Below are 24,987 nucleotides of genomic sequence, written 5' to 3'. Positions count from 1 at the left end.
CTGCATAGGTCTTTACATTTTCAGCTTACCAGTCCCCTTATATTAACAACTCAAACGCAGACTGTGCCTTGTAACTTATAAAGCTTTTCAAATGTGTGATCTTGTTAATCTCCCTGTGAGATAAGCAGGACAGTTCTGATTATGTTCATTTCTAAAGAAAAAACAACTGAGGCTCAGAGAGGTGAAGTATTTCATCTAAGGTTCTATGGCCAGTGACCCAAACCCTATCTTCTAATTCCAAAGAGTTTCATTAATTTCTCATTATTTATTACTTTGTATTGTTTTATATTAATTTGTATGATTAATTATGAATTTGTTTTACAATAATAAAATGATATTCACTTACAGAACAACCCCCATATTACTCCCTATCATCTTCTGTGTTAGGATTACCTGCCTTTTAGAAATATAGTTACAGTTATTTTGTATTAAGAAGCTACATTTATTTGAAGGGAAAGATATTAAGTGGGTGATGCGTTCTGAGGATGAGAATATACATGAAATGAATCTACAATGGTACCTTTTGTGTACTTCAAAGTGCAAATGTGGGGGAAGTTTATATATAAATGAGTTAACATGTGAAAGGGTTTGTGCTATTTATTTATGCAAACACCTAGATGCTCTTTATGGATCTGGAACTGGGAGGGATGGCCACTTTAAACACTTTCTTTCCCAGGGATGCTTTTAAATTGCCTGCCACTATTCTCATACCAAACATTGTTTTTATTTTTAGATCTTATTTTTCATTTTGATTTTTTGACCGCCCGGACACGTTTCTCAAGACACACACAAAAAGAAAGGTACTCAGAGATACATACAAATTCAAGAGTCTATGGAAAGGCGAGTGAAGGATATAGATAGAAAGGGGAATGAATGACATATGCACAAAGAGGGAGGGACAGAGCTGAGGCGAAAGGATCTATCACTGGGGGAAAAAAAAGAGAATCCTGAAAAAGTCTGAAAGTTTGATATCCACAGGTGAAGAATCAGTAGGAAATATATGATTTTTTTTCTATAATCATTTTACAATGCCAATTTTACAACAATCCCCAGGGGAATTTCTTTAAGTGTCTAATCTTAGACTTTCCCGTTATAAAATAGGAACCACATTCCATCTACACCTCAGGCATCACGCATTCTTTCATGTAAAAGGACATTGCTCTACAATCTCAATAGCTCCCGCCTGATAATCGTTATTACCACCTGGATGAGTCACAAATGACCACACAGAGTAGGCAACCAGTATTCAGTTTCAGGCTTTACATGCACCTATGGTGGTACATAGGTGCGACTTTGCTTACACCTTCTAATAGAGAATGAAGATAAACACACCTTATTCACATTCCTGATGTTCTATCAAAAGCACTTCATAAAGAATTTCAAGAAAGTCCTCATCCCTCTCCCCTGCCCCCAACATAAAGGATGTCTCACCCGAATTGGATTTCTTAGAAGACTGAGAACTCGAAGGAGACGTAGGTTTTCAATGTATTCTATTTCACCCAGCTCAGCAATCTGTTTAATCCAAAAACAAACACACACACACAATATAATCAACAGACTAAATGCACCAAGACGGCAGAGAACGTAATATAAGAGGAGCTACTTTGAATCCTTTAAACTCAACTTATTTTAAAAATTGCTCTTGTGACTATCCAGCTTTTTAATGAGAACTCCACAAAGCTACACAGAACAAGGGAATTATTGCATGCTCCTTCAGTAAATGCAAACTCACAGCCACATTTTCTTTTTTCCTCTCTGGATAGACAACAGTGAGGTAGATGTTTCTCATCTCACCCACGTTTATCTTAAGGCAGAAATTAAATAGTACATAGAATCAGAGAAACTGCAAAAAATGCATGCAAGGGCTACATGCTTCTCCCCATTACTATTCTGCTTAGCCTCCAGCTCCCCAATCTCCCTCCCCAACGCTGCTTCTGCTGGTTACTGTAGTCATCTGTGGCTGGGGAAGCCTTCTTACTGCATGTACATGTGGAGCTCTATCAGTTTTTCAATGAGATAATTGTTTTAATAAAAGGTAAACATGGGAGATTGTATGACATATTTCTTTTCTTTTTTTTTTTTTTTCAGTATGCGGGCCTCTCAGTGCTGTGGCCTCTCCCGTTGCGGAGCACAGGCTCTGGACGCGCAGGCTCAGTGGCCATGGCCCACAGGCCCAGCCGCTCCGTGGCATGTGGGATCTTCCCGGACCGGGGCACGAACCCGTGTCCCCTGCATCGGCAGGCGGACTCTCAACCACTGCGCCACCAGGGAAGCCCATGTATGACATATTTCTTGATGTGAATGTTACATGACTACTCACCTTAAAATTCTTTGCTAAATGGTACGTTTATGTGTTATACACTTTTTTTGTCAGGTAATGTTTCATGACTTTAAAAAGTAAGAGGGAAAAAGGTTGCTTGATAGTTCCTTAATTTGAGCAGGGATAGAGCTTGGGTGGCAGCAGGCCTGAATTCTCCACTAAACTAAAGACAAACAGTTTTCCTTGAATGTCCTGTAATTAGCATAATTATAATCTTATTTCAGATGTAGATGCTGAACTTTTACAAAAAATTAATAATCACTTTTTCATTTCTATTTCTCCCCAAGTCATTTCTGCATGCATGGTAAGATCACTCCAACAGCAGAGTCACTAATAGTTCCTGAGTTATCCAACCACAAAATGCAGTTGAGATGTAAGCTATTCCCAAAGCTAAATCAGGGGAGGAACACATGTGCCACGTTCTAAGGATGCCATTTTCAAAGACATAATGTGAAAGGCCAATTCCAAGTTACAATATACAACCTGCACACATTAATCTGGTTACAGCAGTGTTATGCTTTTTCCATAAGATGACTAGACTCTCCATTAAACTGCCATTTGGATCATCTACAAGATAAAAGGATCAATTTTTAAATATTGTGCTATTTGGGAAGGTGGAAGAGTCACTTTGGTTCACACTGCTCAATCAATCAATAGATTGATTCCCCTCTAGCCTACAGCTCTTGTGTTTGGACCTAACACAAATGTTAGGAGGAGATGTTTCCTCGCAGCCAACATGTCTCACCAACGCATCCTGGCCACGTGCACTTGCAGACATCGCTGGTGGGAGTGGATGTGCTACACATGCATAAGCTATAAACCAGCTATCCCACCTTCAGGAGGTTTATACTGAAAAGATCATCAGACAGACGAAAATTAGATACATGAGCATTCGGTCTAACGTTTTGGTAAAAGTTTAAAATTTTCTCAATTCTGAAAAATTCCATCATTATGTGATTAAATGAGTCATGGCACAGTCCCACAGTAGGAACACTAGGCAACCATTTTAGAAGATGGTAACATCGATGATGCTTAACATGGAAAGATCTTGTAAATGCTGTGAACACTATGAATAGAATAATCACAGACTATGTAAAATATTATCACTAAGATGTCAGATGGGATGAACCAGTCTTTTGAGAGTCAAATGAGAGGGATCCAGCTCCCCTCCCAGTCCTTTCAAAGGTAGGATGAAGTGGGTAAGGGCAGAGGGGAACACACGTGGAGGCACCTGGCTACCAGTGCCCACCTCTGCTGAACTGGTGATGTGCACCAGACACGGGCCATCCTGCATGCGCCGCCCACCCCGTCCTGCAGACCTCACCCGGCAGCAGACCCACCCTCACGTCTTCTCTCTTCAAATGCCAAGACCCAAGGCTGTGTGTGTCACAGGCGATCACAAAAGGTGTACAGACACAACTCCCCCAAACCACCTGAAGTGAAACACTGCCAGAAAGATTATATTCTGAAAGGAACTTCAGCCACGAGGCCAAGAATGTCATACCAGCAGCGCTGATCCCCAGATTCCAGTCTACCCTTCTCCCCTGATCTCCTCTGCCCCCGTTGGCTACTCCCCACCAAGCAGAAGCCTTTCAATTTCCACTATGTAGGGAGAAGTTGGCTCCTTTCTTTGACATTTCCTTTTAAGCCATGCTCTCCAAGCCTAACCATCCAGACCTAAAGAGGCCTGTTAAGTCTTTTTCATAAAATACATGCTAGATAGAGAGAGAGATGAAATAATGACACTAAGTAAGACTCAGAGAAGTAAAAGAGCAGTCTCTAAGTAACTCCCAGACCAATATTTTGCTTCTAGAAGAAAAGGCTGAGGTTGTAATAGAGTTAACATTTGGGGGATAAGTTTTAAATGATAGAAATGACTTCAAATCTAACAAGGATTGTAGCGTGGAGAGTGACAAAGGCCCCCAAATCACCAGCTCATGATGAATTTGCAAAAAAACTTAGATGTTCAAATGATCATGTGAAGCTACGGCAATGTTTCAACAGCTTATAGCAAGTAAATAATACTGATAAAAGTGCTCCCAATAAGATAATATTCCTAACATCAAGTTAATCATATGAGAAGCAATAGCTATGTTATGTTTCTCTTAAATGATAAATCTTCCATCCTTGATACACAGTATTCTCAGTAGTGCTAGAGAAATCTCTGAGGAAATCTCTGGATGGCTCGGCTTACAGAATATTTCACATACTGTTGGTTGTTCCCCAATCTGCCCAGCGGGGAGTGAGGGAACTGTGCCATTGTTACGGACCCAATCGCTTGTTGCCAAAGGATCCCTCCTTTGGGACGTGTGGCCACTTTTTTCTTTTTTAATGGAGTTTCTTCAACATTTGAAAATTATAAACTCTGTTCTTCCCTAATGATCCCCCTTTTTTTCTTCAACTATTTCAAATGTAATTTGAAAAGTCTCCTGGAAAGGAAGAGAACACCATACTATTCATGTGGTCTTTCTAGACCTGTGCTACCCAATATGGTAGTTACTAGCCCTATGTGGCTACTTACCACTGGGAATATGGCTAGGATAAATTCAAACGTACTGTGCAAAATACACAATAGATGTCCTAAACGTAGTATGAAACAACAGAATATAAAATATCTCATCAATAATTTTTATAAAGATTACATGTTGAAATGACAATATTTTGGATATATTGGGCTAAATAAAGCAAAAAATTAATTTCACCTGTTTCTTTTATACCTTTTTATTGTGGCTACTAGAAAATTTAAAATTACACATGAGGCTCACATTATATTTAAGCCAGAAAGCACTCTTCTAGATCATGACAACACCACACACTTTTCTGAAGGGAGGGCCATTACCATTTCATTTAATGTATTAGCCTGCAGGGTTAAGAACACTGACTCTGGAGGCAAATCATTCTGTTTGAACCCTGGCTCTGCTATTCACTGGATATGGTATAACTTTGGACAAGTTACTTAACGTCTCTTTGCTCTAGTTTCTTCATCTGTAGAATAGCGATAATAATAGGGTTATAATGAGGATTAAATGAGATGATATATGCAAAGTGCTTAAAACAGTGCCTTGTGCATAAATACGCAATGAAAATCTCTGCATTATTTTATGACTGTGATTGTCATTATTATTACCATTACTCCTTTTCCTAAATCCTGAGATGCACTGAGTTGAAATGTGATGAGTGCATTCTGCCATTTGAACACCACCTGTATGTATCTGCAAACCATTTTAATGGCCGTTTCATGAAAAAGACACTAAAACCATATGAGACAGAGATTGTGCTGACTTCATAAGACAGGTGGGACAGTGAACAAAAGTCACCCACTAGAATTAACCTTAGAAGTTAACAAACAATTTAATATGCAAGTCAAGTGAAAATGAGGAGGAACAGTTTTTGCCTGTGATTAAAAATCCACTTCTTCCCAGACCTAAAGATTGCCTCCTTTTCTTGATTTTTAGAAATCTAACAGCTAATGGAAGCTCATTGGAGAAAGAGTCATCAGACCCAGCTGATAAGCACCAACACAGCCGAACAGAGAAATATCTCCACAGGAACGCATCTCACTCCAGCTAGGATCTATGTCTCTTTCAGGGTTAGCCAAAATTTTCATTTTCAAGAAAAAATAACCATTCATCTTATGAAAATTTTCCCCAAAATATGAAAAAGTACTCGAGATGAATAAAATCACAATGTAGATCTGATTGCATAAGAGGTGAGTTATAGGTACCAACTTAATACGCCATGATTAGGAGCACAAATGCTTTATTAAAAATAAAATGTAATTAAGAGTGAAATCTGGGCTTCCCTGGTGGCGCAGTGGTTGAGAGTCCGCCTGCTGATGCAGGGGACGCGGGTTCGTGCCCCAGTCCGGGAAGATCCCACATGCCGCAGAGCGGCTAGGCCCGTGAGCCATGGCCGTTGAGCCTGTGTGTCCGGAGCCTATGCTCCAAAACAGGAGAGGCCACAACAGTGAGAGGCCTGCGTGCCACAAAAAAAAAAAAAAAAAAAGTGAAAGCCAATTGGTGAAGTAATGTGTGCATTAAGCCAGATAGGGTAATTTGAGTAAGTCCAATCCCCAACTCATTCGGGTTGGGAACGTACCCTATTGTTACAAATAGGATATAAGAATTCACTTCCTGTGTCTCTTCTCATTAAATGGGGCACAGGCAACACCAGCCTGAGACTATTCTCTTGTCTCTAGCTTCCCTCCTCTGACACGTCAGACATTCCTAATGCCATCTTTCTACCCCAAATTTCACACGAATATATCTACTTCACAAAGTCATGTGCACCTGGTTGCAGTTTAAACCTTCAAAACCATGTAATTAGCAATCTTCAAATTTTCAAAAATTAAGAATTATTACTATTAAAAAAAAAAAAAGCAGTCCTTCAACTGTTGCTCCAGGAGGTTTTCTAGAGTAACTTTCCTGAGCTGGCATTGAATGTGATAGCACTTGAGAAATAATTATAGACACTAAAACCAAGACATATAAAGTATAATATGACATTACCTTATTATCCTCAAGGTTGATCACTTCCAAGAAGTCATGACTCTCTAAGCCTTGGAGGCTACTGATCTGATTGTGGCTCAGATCCAGGATCTGCAGGACCCTTAGGTCATCCAAACCTGTGATCTTCTCAATCTGGTTATTGCTCTAAAATTGATAAAATACACTTAATGTCCTAAAGGGAAAAGTGTAATGACAAGTTTTCATCCTGGATACTGCCCCAAACCTCTTAAAATCAGTAAGACATTCTTGTCCCCCCTCCCATTCCCATCTTTCACCTCCCTAAACACATATACATACACCCCAGAAAGAAATCCCAGTCTTTCAGCTGGAAGACTCAGGACATAATATTTTCGCTAGAGGTAAAGCAGATGAATGTTTGAATCAACAGGAAAGACAAAAGCTAGGTAGTATAAGCTTTTGACATTGCTAACCTCAAGCTTAATGGCAGCATGGCTCCTAACTTACCTTTAGAAATGTAAATTTAATGCAATTCTTTCATCACCATCACAGAAAACCACTTGAATACTCTAACTCCCACATACACTCTGTTTTCAGAAATATTCTGAATATAATCACCTCATATCATGAGGACTGTAGTAGTCTGGTACATGCCTCCACTTATTCATGCTCTTGTACAGTTTCCACCTCTTGAATCCAGGATAGACCTATGACCTGCCTTAACCAAAAGAATATGGCAGAAGTGTCCCGGTTCCAAATCTAAGACTTAGGAAGGCCTGGCAGCATCTCCTCTTGTGTCTTGGAGCCCTAAGCTGCCATGTAAGAACTCTAGCCACTCTGTGGGAGGGAATCTGTGGAGAGGTCACCTGGAGAGGAGCCCTGAGACTAAACAGAGAGGAGAAACCCAGCCATTGCAGCATCCTGGCTGAGCCCAGCCCACAGCCAATCTGCTAGCTGGACGTGGCAAGACCAGCAGAACCGCCCAGCTGGGCCCAGCTCAGATTACAGAACTGCTAGCTAATAAAATGGTTAACTAATAGAATTTCTCCATGCCACTCCACATGGGGTGGCATGTTCTACAACAATAGATACATAAACAAAGTTCTTAAATAATTCACACGTAAGCATCTTCTTAGACAATACCATGAAACAGAGAAAGATATAAGACTTAAACACTGTTCTTCTTCCCAACCCCCCTGTACCCATAACAACAAATTATAGTGATAACAATAATTTGTATTTTCTTGTACATTTCCCAACATTCTCAAAATTCCTTGGGTTCTTTAGCCTTTGAGGTATAAAACTATGCCGCAGTAAAGTTAAACTTTGAGTTGAGAAGCACAGTAAAGTGTAATTCTGAGATTTCAATTAATGCCACATTATACCCATCCTTAAATTTTTTTTTGGCCACACCATGCACTCAAGATCCCAGGTCCCTGACCAGGGATCAAACCTGTTTCCCTGCAGTGGAAGTGTGCAGTCCTAACCACTGGACCACCATGGAATTCCCCCCATCCTTAAACTTTTAAAACTTTTACTAAGCACTTTAGAACTAAAAACTTAAATTATAGTATTCTCTACCATCTATAATATTTTTCCTGGTACATGCTTCCCAAAGTATTTAATAGTAAGAGTTCATTTTCACTCAACTTTTCATAAGATTTCACTTCAATAATGAGCAAGGTTTATGTTCATTAGTATAATTCTATGGCTGTTTAAAATATATTAATAGAATGCTGATAATCTATAAAACTGGATGATAGTACATGGGGGTTCATTAAACTATTCTTTTTATTTTTATATATGTCTGAAAAATTCCATAATAAGAAGGAGAAATACTCATAACTCCATTTGCCTAAGTCAAATTTCCTACTGTTCAAAAAAGTTCTAGAAAGTGTAATAGAAAGGGGAAAGAAAAAACCTACAGTAAACTGAACATAATATCCTTATTAACTTATTGAAATAAGACCTCAATATCCTATTTAAAATATGCCCACATATCAAATTTATGTATAATACACCTCTTCCCCAAAGACCTTTGAAGTGCCGTAGATGTGGAAGATGAACTGTAATTCTTCTTTAGAGTGTCTCTGATGGCTTTCAAAGCGGTAGATGCACAAGAACAGACTGAGGCATAGAAAAGTTTAATTACATAACCTGTGGTCATAAAAGAAAGCAGAACTGAGAAGTATTACGAATCAGAATTTCTGAGTCAAAGTTATCTAGTAAAACCCTACATCCAATGATGAAAAACTGATACATCTCTTCTCAAAGTGCATGTCTAGTGCGTGCATGAACAGTTCTTGCTTGTTTTATCATGATCAGCAGGGAAAAGGCGGTCTTTAGAGAGAAACTAAAATGAAACGAGAAATATTCTCGATCTCCCAAGTTGGAAGGGAAAAAAAATGGCTTTTACCAAGACAAAATGATTTTTGAAGTTTGGAATGTATTGTCCTTACTTGCTAAAGGAGGTGGTTGACAGAGCAGACCATAAGTGAACCACATTTCTCCCTAATATTTATGGTAAAAGTTGATGGAAGAGGGACTCTCCTGTTGGCGCAGTGGTTAAGAATCTGCCTGCCAATGCAGGGGACATGGGTTCGAGCCCTGGACCGGGAAGATCCCACATGCTGCGGAGCAACTAAGCCCGTGTGCCACAACTACTGAGCCTGTGCTCTAGAGCCCGCAATCCACAACTACCGAAGCCTGCGTGCCTAGAGCCCTCTTGTTGCTCTGCAACAAGATAAGCCACCACAATGAGAAGCCCGTGCACTGCAACTAGAGAAAGCATGCACGCAGCAACGAAGACCCAACACAGCCAAAAATAAATAAATAAATTTATTTTAAAAAAAAAAGTTGATGGAAGAGAATTAACAACTGGTTTGTATAGTGAATTGTTCTTTTTTCTCTAAAGTGTAAAATGAATTACTTTCAGTAGTAAACCAATTGGATTACTGATACCACAAATCTTTTAAAAAGTATTAAAAACTATTGAAACAAATGAGTATCATTTTATTTTATGAATTTTTTTAATATATGGAAAAGAAAACCTTCCTATTCTCAAAAAGTTTAAGGAAAATGAATGATGGCATATTCTGTATTTTCTAGTTCATTTTGGGTGATGAGGATGGGGGTTGGGAACAATCCACTTAATCTACTTATAGGAAAAATAAGTCTTTTATGCTTCTTCTAAAAGTTACTTGAGATGAAATTATCAACACAGATTATTTATTTAGTTATTGAAACAAAGTCTTAGGATGAAAGTGCTATGTGATGTCATTCTTAATAATCAGTTCAATTCTCATTCCCTTAAGCACACCCCCAATCTCTTTCCACATATCATGCTCCACTTAAAGTTAATGGGAATGCCAATGCAAAAAGATATGTAAATAAAAGGATAAGGTTCTAACAAGCTGCAAATTAAATAGAATATACTGCCAATAATCCTTCAAATTATCATAATTTTAAAATGTGACTTTCTTTTATAATTTTTAAATTTGCAATTCAGCTTACCAAATTCATTTTCATTTATGCTTTGCTTACATGCCTTAGTGGACAGAAAACAGAAAAACTCAAGGAAATTATTAAACCTTTCCATGCTTCATTTCCAACCTCAGTACTGGGAACCAGTACTTTACCCTCACCTAACTCATTGTAAGAAGTGAAGGCTCTTGAAAAAGCACTTCAGGCTTAACACATAGCCAACCGTCAGCTGTCTGTGGTTAAATTAGACAGGATTGTACATTGTGTATGTCAAAAATCTGCAGATAACCCAAGATGTCATTTCAAACAACAATGTTCGGGGCTTCCCTGGTGGCGCAGTGGTTGAGAGTCCACCTGCTGATGCAGGGGACACGGGTTCGTGCCCCGGTCCGGGAGGATCCCACATGCCGCAGAGCGGCTGGGCCCGTGAGCCATGGCCGCTGAGCCTGCACGTCCGGAGCCTGTGCTCTGCGACGGGATAGGCCACAACAGTGAGAGGCCCGCGTACCGCAAACAAACAAACAAAAAAACCCAACAATGTTCAACACTCTCCTGTGGGATAGTTCACGTAAGAAATAAGCTACTAGCCTCATGGCTTAAAATCCCCCCATCCACCTCATGACAGATATAATAAAGAATCCCAAAGCCATCCAAGGGTAAGAAGTGAGAAGGAGAAGGAAAGGAAGAAGAAATAATCCTAGATAATCTACAAACTATATAATCACCCCCAAATTAATGAGCTAGACTGTTATTTCAAAAATACTGTATATATCTTTGGAACAACTATGATCCTGCTGATTTTAAAGTAATTGTCTGTATTTTCATTCAGTCAGAGTCACACTGTCATACAGCTTAAGAAGCACGCTCTCTATGGGAAAAACATTAAAAATTTTAACTTCTTGATGGGAATCGTTCATTTATTCTCAGCACTAATTCTGGTTTTCTAGAATGGGAAACTGGCACATAGTGATGTAAAAGGACTGCCAAATTCAGTGCCCAGCGCTTCATTTGAGAGCAATGAAGTTTCAACTGCAATAAATATTATGTTTAAATATGTTTAAATGTTATTTCATCAATAAGACATTAAAATATATTCTATTTTTTAACATCTTCAGTGGAGTATAACTGCTTTACAATGGTGTGTTAGTTTCTGCTTTATAACAGTGAATCATCTATACGTATACATATAGCCCCATATCTCCTCCCTCTTGCGTCTCCCTCCCACCCTCCCTATTCCAGCCCCCTAGGTGGTCACAAAGCACCGAGCTGATCTCCCTGTGCTAAGCGGCTGCTTCCCACTAGCTGTCTATTTTACATTTGGTAGTGTATATAAGTCCATGCCACTCCCTTAATTCATCCCAGCTTATCCTTCCCACTTCCCACGTCCTCAAGTCCATTCTCTATGTCTGCGTCTTTATTGCTGTCCTGCCCCTAGGTTCTTCAGAACCATTTTTTTAAAAAAATCCATATATATGTGTTAGCATATGGTATTTGTTTTTCTCTTTCTGACTTACTTCACTCTGTATGACAGACTCTAGGTCCATCCACCAAATTACAAATAACTCAATTTTGTTTCTTTTTATGGCTGAGTAATATTGCATTGTATATATGTACCACTTCTTCTTTATCCATTCATCTATCGATGGACACTTAGGTTGCTTCCATGTCCTGGCTATTGTAAATAGAGCTGCAATGAACATTGTGGTACATAACTCTTTTTGAATTATGGTTTTCTCAGGGCATACGCCCAGTAGTGGGATTTCTGGGTCATATGGTAGTTCTGTTTTTAGTTTTTTAAGGGACCTCCATACTGTTCTCCATAGTGGCTGTATCAATTTACATTCCCACCAACAGTGCAAGAGGGTTCCCTTTTCTCCACACGCTCTCCACCATTTATTGTTTGTAGATTTTTTGATGATGGCCATTCTGACCGGTATGAGGTGATACCTCGTTGTAGTTTTGATTTGCATTTCTCTAATGATTAGTGATGTTGAGCATCCTTTCATGTGTTTGTTGGCAATCTGTATATCTTCTTTGGAGAAATGTCTATGTAGGTCTTCTGCCCATTTTTGGATTGGGTTCTTCGGTTTTTGACATTGAGCTGCATGAGCTGCTTGTAAATTTTGGAGATTAATCCTTTGCCAGTTGCTTCGCTTGCAAATATTTTCTCCCACTCTGAGGGCTGTCTTTTTGTCTTGTTTATGTTTTCCTTTGCTGTGCAAAAGCTTTTAAGGTTCATTAGGTCCCATTTGTTTATTTTTATTTCCATTTCTCTAGGAGGAGGGTCAAAAAGGATCTTGCTGTGATTTATGTCACAGAGTGTTCTGCCTATGTTTTCCCCCAAGAGTTTTATAGTGCCTGGCCTTACATTAAGGTCTTTAATTCATTTTGAGTTTATTTTTGTGTATGGTGTTAGGGAGTGTTCTAATTTCATTCTTTCACGTGTAGCTGTCCAGTTTTCCCAGCACCATTTACTGAAGAGGCTGTCTTTTCCCATTGTATATTCTTGCCTCCTTTATCAAAAATAAGGTGATCATACGTGCGTGGGTTTATCTCTGGGCTTTCTATCCTGTTCCATTGATCTATATTTCTGTTTTTGTGCCAGTACCATACTGTCTTGATTACTGTACCTTTGTAGTATAATCTGAAGTCAGGGAGCCTGATTCCTCCAGCTCCGTTTTTCTTTCTCAAGATTGCTTTGGCTATTTGGGGTCTTTTGTGTTTCCATACAAATTGTGAAATTTTTTGTTCTAGTTCTGTGAAAAATGACATTTGTAGTTTGATAGGGATTGCACTGAATCTGTAGATTGCTTTGGGTAGTAGAGTCATTTTCACAATATTGATCCTTCCAATCCAAGAACATGGTATATCTCTCCATCTGTTTGTATCATCTTTAATTTCTTTCATCAGTGTCATAGTTTTCTGCATACAGGTCTTTTGTCTCCTTAGGTAGGTTTATTCCTAGGTATTTTATTCTTTTTGTTGCAGTGGTAAATGGCAGTGTTTCCTTAATTTCTCTTTCAGATTTTTCATCACTGGTGTATAGGAATGCAAGAGATTTCTGTGCATTAATTTTGTATACTGCTACTTTACTAAATTCATTGATTAGCTCTAGTAGTTTTCTGGTAGCGTCTTTAGTATTCTCTATGTATAGTATCATGTCATCTGCAAACAGTGACAGCTTTACTTCTTCTTTTCCGATTTGGATTCCTTTTATTTCTTTTTCTTCTCTGATTGCTGTGGCTAAAACTTCCAAAACTTATGTTGAATAACAGTGGTGAGAGTGGGCAACCTTGTCTTGTTCCTGATCTTAGTGGAAATCGTTTCAGTTTTTCACCATTGAGAATGATGTTGGCTGTGGGTTTGTCATATATGGCCTTTATTTTGTTAAGTTCCCTCTATGCCTACTTTCTGCAGGGATTTTATCGTAAATGTGCATTTCTTTCATTGACTGATTTGCGTATATTGAAGAATTTTTGCATTCCTGGGATAAACCCCACGTGATCATGGTGTATGATGCTTTTAATGTGCTGTTGGATTCTGTTTGCTAGTATTTTGTTGAGGATTTTTGCATCTATGTTCATCAGTGATATTGGCCTGTAATTTTCTTTCTTTGTGACATCTTTGTGTGGTTTTGGTATCAGGGTGATGGTGGCCTTGTAGAATGAGTTTGGGAGTGTTCCTCCCTCTGCTATATTTTGGAAGAGTTTGAGAAGGATAGGTGTTAGCTCTTCTCTAATGTTTGACAGAATTCGCCTGTGAAGCCATCTGGTCCTGGGCTTTTGTTTGTTGGAAGATTTTTAATCACAGTCTCAATTTCAGGGCTTGTGACTGGTCTGTTTATATTTTCTATTTCTTCTTGGTTCAGTCTCAGAAGTTTGTGCTCTTCTAAGAATGTGTCCATTTCTTCCAGGTTGTCCGTTTTATTGGCATATAGTTGCTTGTAGTAATCTATCATGATCCTTTGTATTTCTGCAGGGTCAGTTGTTACTTCTCCTTTTTCATTTCTAATTCTGTTGATATGTCTTCTCCCTTTTTTTCTTGATGAGTCTGGCTAATGGTTTATCAATTTTGTTTATCTTCTCAAAGACCCAGCTTCTAGTTTTATTGATCTTTGCTATTGTTTCCTTCATTTCTTTTTCATTTATTTCTGATCTGATCTTTATGATTTCTCTCCTTCTGCTAACTTTGGGGTTTTTTTGTTCTTCTTTCTCTAATTGCTTTAGGTGTAAGGTTAGGTTGTTTGAGATGTTTCTTGTTTCTTGAGGTTGGATTGTAGTGGTATAAACTTCCCTCTTGGAACTGCTTTTGCTGCATCTCATAGGTTTTGGGTCATCGTGTTTTCATTGTCATTTGTTTCTAGGTATTTTTTTATTTCCTTTCTGATTTCTTCAGTGATCTCTTGGTTATTATAAAAATATTCTTAATAGTTGCTAAAAGTATGCCTTCCTTTCTCAGTGTTAAAGTCAATCTTTTAAAAAACGGAATTTGTGTACCAAATTAGGAAATCATTTTACTTTAGCATGAATTATTCACCACACACACACACACACACACACACACACACACCCCACACACACCCCCCAGATATGGAAAGGAGCAAACAGCACTAAAGACAATGACATTTCATGAAGGAATTAGCTCTTTATAAAACTGAAAAATCCTAACTATCATTCATATATTTACTAAGACATTAACTAGTACTTCTATAAAGAGTAACACTTTTGTTAGACTCACCAGACAAAGTATTTTGATCGGTAACATTCCTAAGCCATTAATGGTTGTGATCTTGTTCTTGGCCAAACTAAGGTGGGTAAGACTGCTACACAGCTCTAGTCCGTTGATTTCAGCTATCTCATTGCCTATCACCATGACTATGTTTAAGGAAAATGGTATTAGAAACATTTGGAAGAAAAAATGAATTAGTGTCAAATCATCATTAGAAAAATCAGGCAACAGCATAAATAAAAAAGTACTCTATGCTAATATAGGACGAATGCTAAATCTTAAAATGATATTTTTTTCATATAGAAGTTAATAGTGCACCAGGTAAAATTAGTTTGTTTTTTTTAAAGGCATAGCTTTTGAGTGTGCTCAGTTGCCTTTGTGTTCATATGTGACTCATTTAATCAGTGAGGAAAAACACTTCAGAGTGGTTCAAAGCTGCCACCTTGGCAGTGTTTTTTCCTTGGTTCCTGAATGGTCTCCATGAGAAACTCTTGTACTTTTCCACAGGCAGAACTGAATCCAGGGTTGCCCTGGAGAGGCACATGCACTTTATCATCCCCATAACCAGGGAAACAGCCCGGGAGGTGTCATCTGCAGAAGATGGGTGATACTGAGAGGAATAGCCTTTTCTTCTATCTATATTGGCTTCTCTTCTCTTTAAAATAAATGAGGCCTAAACTCAGCCTTCTTTTCCTCATCTGTTGATTTTCTAGTTATTTTAAAATTTAACTCTTACCTTTTGTTTTCCATCCTTATAGTCACCTAAAAGTGCAAACTCAAAGTCACCAATTCTACTTACCTCTCTCTGTCCTCAATCTTTCTGGCAAATTTCTAGGATTTAATATCACTTCTCCACCCAAGCTCAGTTTTCCCTCCCAAGTAGCCTAAGACATCACCATTTTCTCAGCCACTTGTAATCTTCAGGGCGTCCAATCATCACCAAAACCTGGCATATTTTGCTTTAAAACATCTCTTCAAATATGTCCTTCCTTGTCATTCACCCCTCTGCCAACTTAATTCAGCTTTAGCACCAATGGATACCTCTAACATCCATTTCTTCCTGCCCTCAAGTCACCTTACACACTGTAGTCAGGTTAATTTTTTTCAAAATATTGACTGGATATCACGCTTCAATTAAAAAATTCTCACAGGACGAATTCCAAATTCTTCACTCTGGCATTTAAGGCCCTTTACTTTAAGCAAAACCTATTTATTGAATTTCATCCCCCATAATAATCCAGTGAGAATGCTCCAATTCTGCCAGGTCAATCTTCTCAATAGTTCTGGAATATACCCCTTGACTTTCTTAATTTTTTTAAATACTGCTTTCCTACTTATTTCTAAACCCTACCCATTCTTCAGGACTTAATTTGAAATTCCACTTTTTAAAGTTTTTTCTCTTTTTTAACATTTGCATTAAACCAACATCTTAAGTATTTCTTTTTGACAACCTCATTTCCCTACTTCTATTAGTTTTTAATTACATAAGTAAATACAGGTGACAGACTGGGCGAATATATTCACAACATATATAGTATACAAAGAATTACTATCTAGAAAACATAAAGAGTGACAATAACCCAATAGAGAATGGGGCAAGAATATATCCAGGAAATTCCCAGAAGAGCAAATCCAAGTGGCTAACATGGTAAACATATGAAAAGACACTCTGCTTCACCTGTAGTCGGGAGAAAGCAAATTAAGATGCTGTCCTTTCCCTATCAGTTTGGCAAACATTTTAAAGCTTTTGAAGAACAGATTCTTTCATACTACTGGGTGAGAGGGTTCATTATGGTATAGACTCTCTGGAGGCAATTTGGCAGTGACTATTATAATTGTAAATATCAGAGCAATTCCAATTCTTGGTATCCACTCCAGACAAACTCTTTCTTCCTCAAAGCCTTTTCTGGTCAACTTCTAACACCCCACCTATGGAGATTAATCACAGAATCAACAAATTTTTTAAGAGAAAGGAAGGGACTGTAAGTATCACAGAAACATACATTTTGCCTCATAATTATTTGTAGTTATCCTAACTCTACCACTTACTAGTTACGTGATGTAATTTCTCTCTGCTCAGATTTTTCATCTGTAAAATGGAGACAACATCAGGCTGCCATGAAGGCCAAAAGTTAGATCATGAGAAAAAATTTAGAAAATGTATGTGAGTGAGTTGTACAAGTACCTCACAATTATAAGCCATTGTTGTCGTTACTAAATTACAAGCACATGAGGCCAAGGAATCACATCCTCTGCCTCTTGGCCAGCAGCACAAAAAGGAGCATTCAGGACAGGACTGCTTCTGAAAGAACAAAGCCAGAGACAGAGTTAAATTAAGAAACTAAAAGCAATGATGAGAAAATATTGCCAAATGAACCAGAAATTCCTCGATTTTCCTCACTGGTTCCAGATTCAATCCTTGGGCTGAAGCATAGTTCGGCTTGTTGTCAACATGCATTTCAAAACCACTTTCATAAAGCTTCCTGCCAGACTAGCTCTACAAATAGACACTTATGCTCACAAACACGACTCTTCTTTCTGCTTCCATTTTCTTTGGGCTATTTAAACAATCACTCTATAGATGAAATAAAATATCCTCAGTGTAGCAATCTTTGGTAAGAAAAATTAAGCACGGAAAACTTCAAATGGCCATGTCTTAATCTAGCAGAGGAAGCAACAGTCTTTAAGTCCCATTTCAGGAGCACTAGTGTCTTGGTAGCTCAGCTTCAACAGAAACGAAGATACTCTGAATTACAACAGAGAGTAAAACAAATGCTTGTGGGTGGCTGAGTCAGGAAGCACTCCCATGGGAAGCAGGCAAGGATTAGAAAACCAGAAAACAGGAATCCGGACACTGTTAAGAGATAATGGGAACTGAAAAGGAAAGCCTGTATACAGTAATTTTCCAAGACATTAGAGGCCGTTCCCTTGGTGCATCCAGCTTACTCTCTAGCTTTGACTAGCAGGGCAAGTCATGTTTTATGAAATTAGTATTGCAAGGGCCAAAAGGAGGAGGAATACAGATGCCCCCCTGCAGTCATGGCTATGGCTTCTGCAGCTGCCACTGCCATCACTCACAGCACTGGGGCAAAGGGTGAGGAGCTGACTGAACACCTCTGCTGAGAAATAGGTTCATTTCACCGAAACCATCTCCTATTTCCCAACTCTTCACTCCCCTTTAAATTTCAAGGAATTTTAGGCACTATAAATTACAGGTGACTCTTGACAAACAGGTCTGAAATGTATGGGTCCACTTATACATGGATTTTTTTTTTTTTTCACTAAATACATACTACAGTGGTACACCACCTGTAGAGGTTGGTTGAATCTACTGGTGCACAACCGCGGGTACAAAGGGCTTACTGTAAAGTTATGTGTGGCTATTCGATTGCTCTGGGATCGGTCCCCTAACCCCCACCATTATTCAAGGGTCAACCGCAGTCAAGCTCTTAAGAAAAGAGTACTTTTCACGGTGGCGCAATGGCTTCCCCTGCTAATTACTCCCATGGTCACATCATATGTGACTGCCAGTAATGCCAACAGTCAATATGCAGGACTGGTCCATCCAGAGCTCTAAATTCAGGAATACCTTTATCTCTCCAATCTCCCCTTTTCTTAAGAACCTTCATGAAATGTTACTTGCCCTTCCTCCTAACATTATTCTTTCATGTTCTTTCATAAGTCTTGGGACATTCCGATAAGAAGAAATATAATCAGATAAGCCACTAAACTGTTACAATGAATTAGCTTATTGAGTTAATCCTCTTAGGTATAGTTGAATTTTAAAAGGCTACTATCAGGAGAAAGAGACTCAGAGAACACAAGATCATCATACTGCATTCCAGCTCTAAAATTTTATGATTCTGTGAATAAATCTTTTACAGTGGAATGTTAGATCCTCGTGGAAACTGAGTGAAGGAATCCAAAGGCACATAAGCATAACTTTACAGCTAGGGAAAAGCCCAACAATATATTTTTACATTTGGGCGATGCTGTCAGCAGTTCACAGTGCTTGACATGAATTATTCACAAGTCAGCACTTGCTCTTATTCATTTGTCTACAACCATAAAATATGGGCCGGGTGTACAGAAAACAGTTACTAAGAAATAAATAGGAAATCCATCACAATTCTCTTAGTGGAAAGAACCACAATGATGACTTTAATCAAAACCAATCCTGAAGGATCTATATCACCTTACCAGTGAAAAATGTTCTTCACTATGGGAGTGAATCTCTTTAAGAAATGAAACATGCATACATTTTAAATGGCTATGTGATAAAAGTAGTAATTATTCAATGAATTGCAACATGAGAAGAACAATGGAATGCAGAAGACTAGTCTCAGCTCAACCACTTACCAAATAATATCGGATGTTTCCCTGAGTCTCAGGCTCCTCTCCCATAAAATAACAGCACTAGATGATCCCTAAAGTCCTGTCTGGATTTAAAAATTCTATAAATCACTTTTTAAAAACTTCATGAGTCTATAATCATGGAATAAATTCCAATGATCAATTAATATTTATAGGTAAAGAATAAACTGCATCCTTTCTTAAGACTGAATAAATATGCTAATCCTCGGCAAAGTTTATCATCTTTCCATTTGGGGGGATTGTCAATCATCAGTCGCCCACCTACAGAAGGAAAAAATAGCATTAATAAGATTAACTAAGAAAGTGGCTATTTCACAGTTAACAATTCATTCTGAGGCATTAACATAATCTACTACAATCACATTGTCAGCACTACTAGCTTGATTAATTGATTTGTTTTTAATTTTAAATAACTGCTTTTAATATTGATAATTATACTTCTCTTTTAATTTTATTTTAAACAAAAGTGCAATTTTTTCCCCTCAAATAGAAAACACAGATGCTCACTAAGGAAAGCTTGAATAAATACCAAAAGTTAAAAAAGCCAAATTTCTAAAGCATGTAAAAAAGGACAAATGGAATGGCAGCAAATGAGAAAAGCATGACATTCAAGATATAACGGACAGGACTGATTAGCTTAGAGGGGTGGATCTCAAAGTGTGGTCCTCAGACCAGCAATGCCAGCATCATCCCGGAACTTGTTAGATATTCAAGTTCTCAGGTACCACCCCAGACCTACTTAACCAAAAGCTCTGGAGGGTGGGGACCAGAAATAGGAGGGTGGGGACCAGAATTCCAGGGAATTCTGATAGAGCTGGACTTTAACATTTGGTAACTAACTGTTTTCAAGGAAATTAATTTCTAAGTTTCAAATTTAAAAAAATTTTAATGAGGACAGGCACATCATTGGCCATACATGGCCTGCTTTTATTAACTTTTAAAAATTTGATGAGTATTCTTGAAACCACCACCATTCCCAGCCCAAGAAGTAGAACATTAGCAGTGAGTTACATCTACCTCTGCACACCTCTCCTGTCACGTCTTGACGGCTCCCTCTCAGAGATAACCCCTAGGCTGAACTGCCTATTTCTTCTTCCCTTTCCCCTTTGGTTTTATACCTAAATTATATTTGGTTTGGAATTCCCTGGTGGCGCAGTGGTGAAGAATCCGCCTGCCAGTGCAGGGCACACGGGTTCGATCCCTGGTCTGGGAAGATCCCACATACCACAGAGCAACTAAGCCTGTGCACCACAACTACTGAGCCTGTGCTCTAGAGCCCGCGAGCCACAACTACTGAGCCCACGCACTGCAACTACTGAAGGCGGCACGCCTAGAGCCCGTGCTCCACAACAAGAGAAGCCACTGCAATGAGAAGCCCACGCATCGCAAGGAAGAGTAGCCCCCGCTCACCGCAACTAGAGAAAGCCCGCGTGCAGCAACGAAGACCCAACGCAGGCAAAAATTTTTTTTTTAAAATTTCTAATTAAAAATTTTTTTTTAATTTTAAAAAATTGTATTTTGTTTTATTAATAGTCAACTTTACTGGTGCATGGAGATATATACAGTTTATTCATTTTCACAACTATATGATAATTCTATTGTATCAGTATACCATAATTTATTTATGCTCTCTTATCAAGGAATATTTGGGCTATTTCAGTTTTTTGCTATTATAAGCCTCCAGGTACACGTATGCTAAACTTCCTATATATAGGAATGAAAGTGCTAGATCATAGAAAACGTGGATGTTCAATTTTACAAGATTGCACAAAACTGTTTTCCACAGTGGTTGAACAAATTTCACACCCATAAGGAAGAAAAATAGAGATCCTCTTGACCTATGTGTTCTCCAACACATGGCATTTTTAGATTTCTTACATTCTGTCAACTGAATGGATATAGTATATCGTGAGCTTGACTTGCATTTCTCTGAATACAAATGAGGTTGACATGTCTTCATATGTTTGTTAGCCTTTCTGATTCATTTTCTATAAAATTATATTTACACATCTTCTCCCATCTTCATATCCAGGAACATACTATATTTCCCTTTAGTCAGGTCTTTAATATCCTTCAATAAAGTTTTATTATGTTCCCCCGACAGGTCTTATTCATCTTTAATAAGATACATATTCTTGTAAATGGCGTTTCAAGGTTGTGTTTTCTAGTTGCTTGTTTGTGGTGTAGAGTAATGCAATCGATTTCTGTTTATTGAAGTCATATCCAACTACCTTGTGGAACTCCCAAAACTCTATTATTTCTAGTAGTTTATTGCAAGTTCTTTTTTATATTCTGTAGACAATCATCTCATTTGCAAAAAATGACTTTTTCTCCTTATCCATCTTTATACTTTGCTTTCATTTCTTTATCTTATGCTGCTGAGTAAGACCTCTTAAACAATGACGGTTAGAAGTGGCAAAGGCGGTTATCTTCTCTTGTATCCTTGATTTTAAAGAGTGCTTAGAACATGTCCCCAGTTAGGATAAAGTTTGTTTCAAATATTTTTGTTGACATTCTTATCAAGTTGAGGAAACTCCCTATTACTAGTTTACTAAAAGTTTTTATTGTGAATGAAGAATGGATTCTATTAAATTTTCTGTATCTATTGAGCTTCTATATCTATTTATCATATGATTTATTTCCCTTAATCTGTTCATGTCGTTAATGACATTTTAAAATTTTCTAATGTTAAACTACCCTTACATTCATGAGATAAACCTAACTTGGTCATGGTATATTATCTTTTACATATACTGTCAGAATCGGTTTGCTAATATTTTGTTTAGGATTTTTACATCTATATCACAAGTGAAATAAGCCTGTCATTTTCTTTTCTCTTACTGTTCCTTGTCTGGTTTGGGTAACAAAGTAACCTCATTAAAATGAATTGTGAATGTGCCTTCTATTTTAAACCTTTGAAAGAATTTGTTCATTTTTGAAAGGTTTGTTTTTGAAAGTTGGGTTTTATTGTATGCAGATTTTTAATTTAATTGATTTTAATTTGTAATGAACTAGTTTTATAGTTATAGGACTACTCAGGGTTTCTATCTCCAAGTCAGTGCTTTGGTGTATAACATTTTTCTAGGGATTTATCTATTTCATCTAAGTTTTTAAATGTTCTGGCATTAAAAAGTTGTTTAGAAATTCTTTTTTATCTCAAAGCTTTTAAGTCTTTTCAAAACTCTAATTACATAATTGTACACAATATGATATGCCTGAACAGAACATAAGAAAGAGGCATAGTTAGCACTGTTTAAAAATTAGCCTACTCTCTTTTCAAAACCATAAGCTGTCTAAGAGGTAGTTTATGAAGGGGAGCTAGTTCTGGGTGTTTGTCTTTGCATTTTTAAAAACAAAGATGAGGAATAGTGCCACGGTATTTACATTCTAATTATGTGTCTATGTTCTGAATTCCAATCGGTTCTGATGTAATAAAGCTTTTTACACTTTGGAGATAAGGCTCCATTGTTACATCTGAAGTCAAGTTTAAAAAACCCTGATTCTTTCCTCCGTTGACATTTACAAAGTCACAACAGTTTAGCTTTTTACATGGAAAGATAAATTTATGTAGAAATTAAGACTTTCATGATAGAAATGTTTTAAAATGCATCCTCCATTTTCAGTCCAAAATACTGTGAAGTTTTCTCTGGCAATTCCATGCTTGCACATAGAATATTTTCTGGGAGACAGAACTCCAGACTTTCGTGTCACCATTCTCACTCAGGGTGCACTGAAGAACAGAAGGAGCTCTGGATGCTCAATCCCTTTTGTCTGGTTGGAGTTTAGAGGGGCAGCTGACGGCTAGACCAGGGCTCCTCAAGCTTTAATATGAACTCACATCACCTGGGGGTCTTGTTAAAAATGCAGATTCTGATTTCAGAGGTCTGGGGTAGCATCCAAGAGTCTGCATTTCTAAGGAGTTCCAGGCAATGCTGACACTGCTGGTGGTCCCTGAGGAGCATTCTTCTAGATGGCCTGAGATGAGTAGATCTCTGAGCCAGACAGCTTCTGGGCCGTCAGACTCTATCTCTTTCCAAATGAAATATATATACAGTCAAGCATAAAGTGCAGGTTCTATGGACGGGTGCCGCTAATGTGTACTACTTTTAGTTTGTCATCAAAACATTTCATTTTGATCATTTTCTCATTCAGCTACGTTCAGGAAAACTTGCTCGTTTCAAGAGCACCCTCTAAATGTCCACTAATTGCTCATTTTCACACACAAGTTCTAAAGAGAGTGATGTGATGTTTTACGCTTTCCATCATATACAAATAAAGCGTTTTTCCTACAAAATATGTCTTCAAGAAAACGTACCTTCTGTTCTCCCCACATCTCAGCCTCATTACTAGTGTGTACGAGCTGCTGCCACATCCCTGGAATGAGGTATCCAAGGGCAATCAATTCGTTCTCCACTCTGCCCTGAAAAATCCTCAGGGGGGTAGAAAGATACTGAGAAAGAGAAGGCGCTGTTCCCTTATCATCCAGAGAACACTGGTCTCTAGGGCAAGGAAGAGACTCAAGCTCATTAAACTCACAGATCCCCAGTCAACCCCTTAGGGTCCAGAAGCTGGAGTGTGTCTATGTTAAGGTAGGTGCTCTGTTTGCACAGGAGCCTGGCTCATGCAACAGATATGTTCTTGAAGTTGCATGCGAATCAAAAATTGTTGGTTTTACTTTTTTAAAATTTTTATGAAAGCGTCATTTGAGATACACTAGAGAGGCTTGCTAGTTAAAGGGAACTTAGTGTGAATTCTTTTGTAAAATAAATAATCACTAATTTTGGCCGTATCTGGATTTTCAGATACTGAATTTACATAAAATAAGGTCCCAGTTCAAGTAAATTTGAAGAAAGGAGTCGGGTAAAACAGAACTTCTTATCCGGTTCTAGAATTAAAAATAAGCCTATGTTTATCAGACGAATGACTGTCTTCTTAGCTCTTCAGGTGTAAGATGTTCTTGGCAAGCTCTGATTTGCACTCTTACTCCTTGGTCAGTAAAATATCCTCATTTTGTGAATATCAATTCTTAACCGTTTAAATGAGTCACACATCTCTAGTAAAGTGCCTATCCCGCACTATTTCAGGTCATCCAGTACACATGTATTAATGGGCCTCTTAATCAAACTTTCCCCTTTAATCATTCAAAGGATACTGTCCAAAATTAGTTTCGTGAGAGACTCATATGCCGACAAATCACACATTTCTGAAATTTGGTTGTAGGAGAAATCCACCTTCTGGTAAGAGAAAGAGAGCAGGCTGTTATACTTTCTCATTCATCTTAACCACACAATTACTTGCACAACAAGAATGTATTTTCTGATGAGGGGTTACAATTCATAGTTGAAAATACACTCAGGCTAACGTACTTCCTTTGTGTTTAATCGCTTCCTAGCTGGGACGCTCGTCTGGCCACTTTGAGGGGTACTAAGGGGGAGACCCTTACCCGTGGATGGCGTGGACAGCCGCGCAACAGAAACGCTTTCTGTTTCTTCAGTCACTCTCCCCATTTTCAGCACTTATTTTAAACTTTCTTGATCTTCCTTCAGAGCTTACCTCAGTTTCACCCTTACTAACCACCATGTCTTCGTTTTTGCTGACGCCCAATAGCCTGTGTTC

At 38.2% G+C, this 24,987-nt stretch overlaps 1 protein-coding gene across 2 annotated transcripts in view; it reads right to left on the bottom strand.

The window, feature by feature from the left end:
* The window catches only part of LRGUK (leucine rich repeats and guanylate kinase domain containing), a 118,188-nt gene that overhangs the window by 67,570 nt on the left and 25,631 nt on the right, over nt 1-24,987 (bottom strand). For both annotated transcript variants that reach the window (XM_029233839.1, XM_029233840.1), the window contains exons 5-8: nt 24,524-24,605; nt 15,007-15,131; nt 6,829-6,972; nt 1,432-1,512 (exon numbers count right to left, since the gene is read on the bottom strand). In XM_029233839.1, the coding sequence (XP_029089672.1) occupies nt 1,432-1,512; nt 6,829-6,972; nt 15,007-15,131; nt 24,524-24,605 (432 nt within the window). The remainder of the gene's footprint in view (nt 1-1,431; nt 1,513-6,828; nt 6,973-15,006; nt 15,132-24,523; nt 24,606-24,987) is intronic.

Source organism: Monodon monoceros, unplaced genomic scaffold (assembly GCF_005190385.1).
Source record: "Monodon monoceros isolate NGI ecotype Baffin Bay Population unplaced genomic scaffold, NGI_Narwhal_1 Super_Scaffold_2, whole genome shotgun sequence".
NCBI classification, from domain to species: Eukaryota; Metazoa; Chordata; class Mammalia; order Artiodactyla; family Monodontidae; genus Monodon; species Monodon monoceros.
The sequence above is the reverse complement of the archived record's forward strand: the minus strand, read 5'-3'. Positions and strand labels throughout refer to the sequence as shown.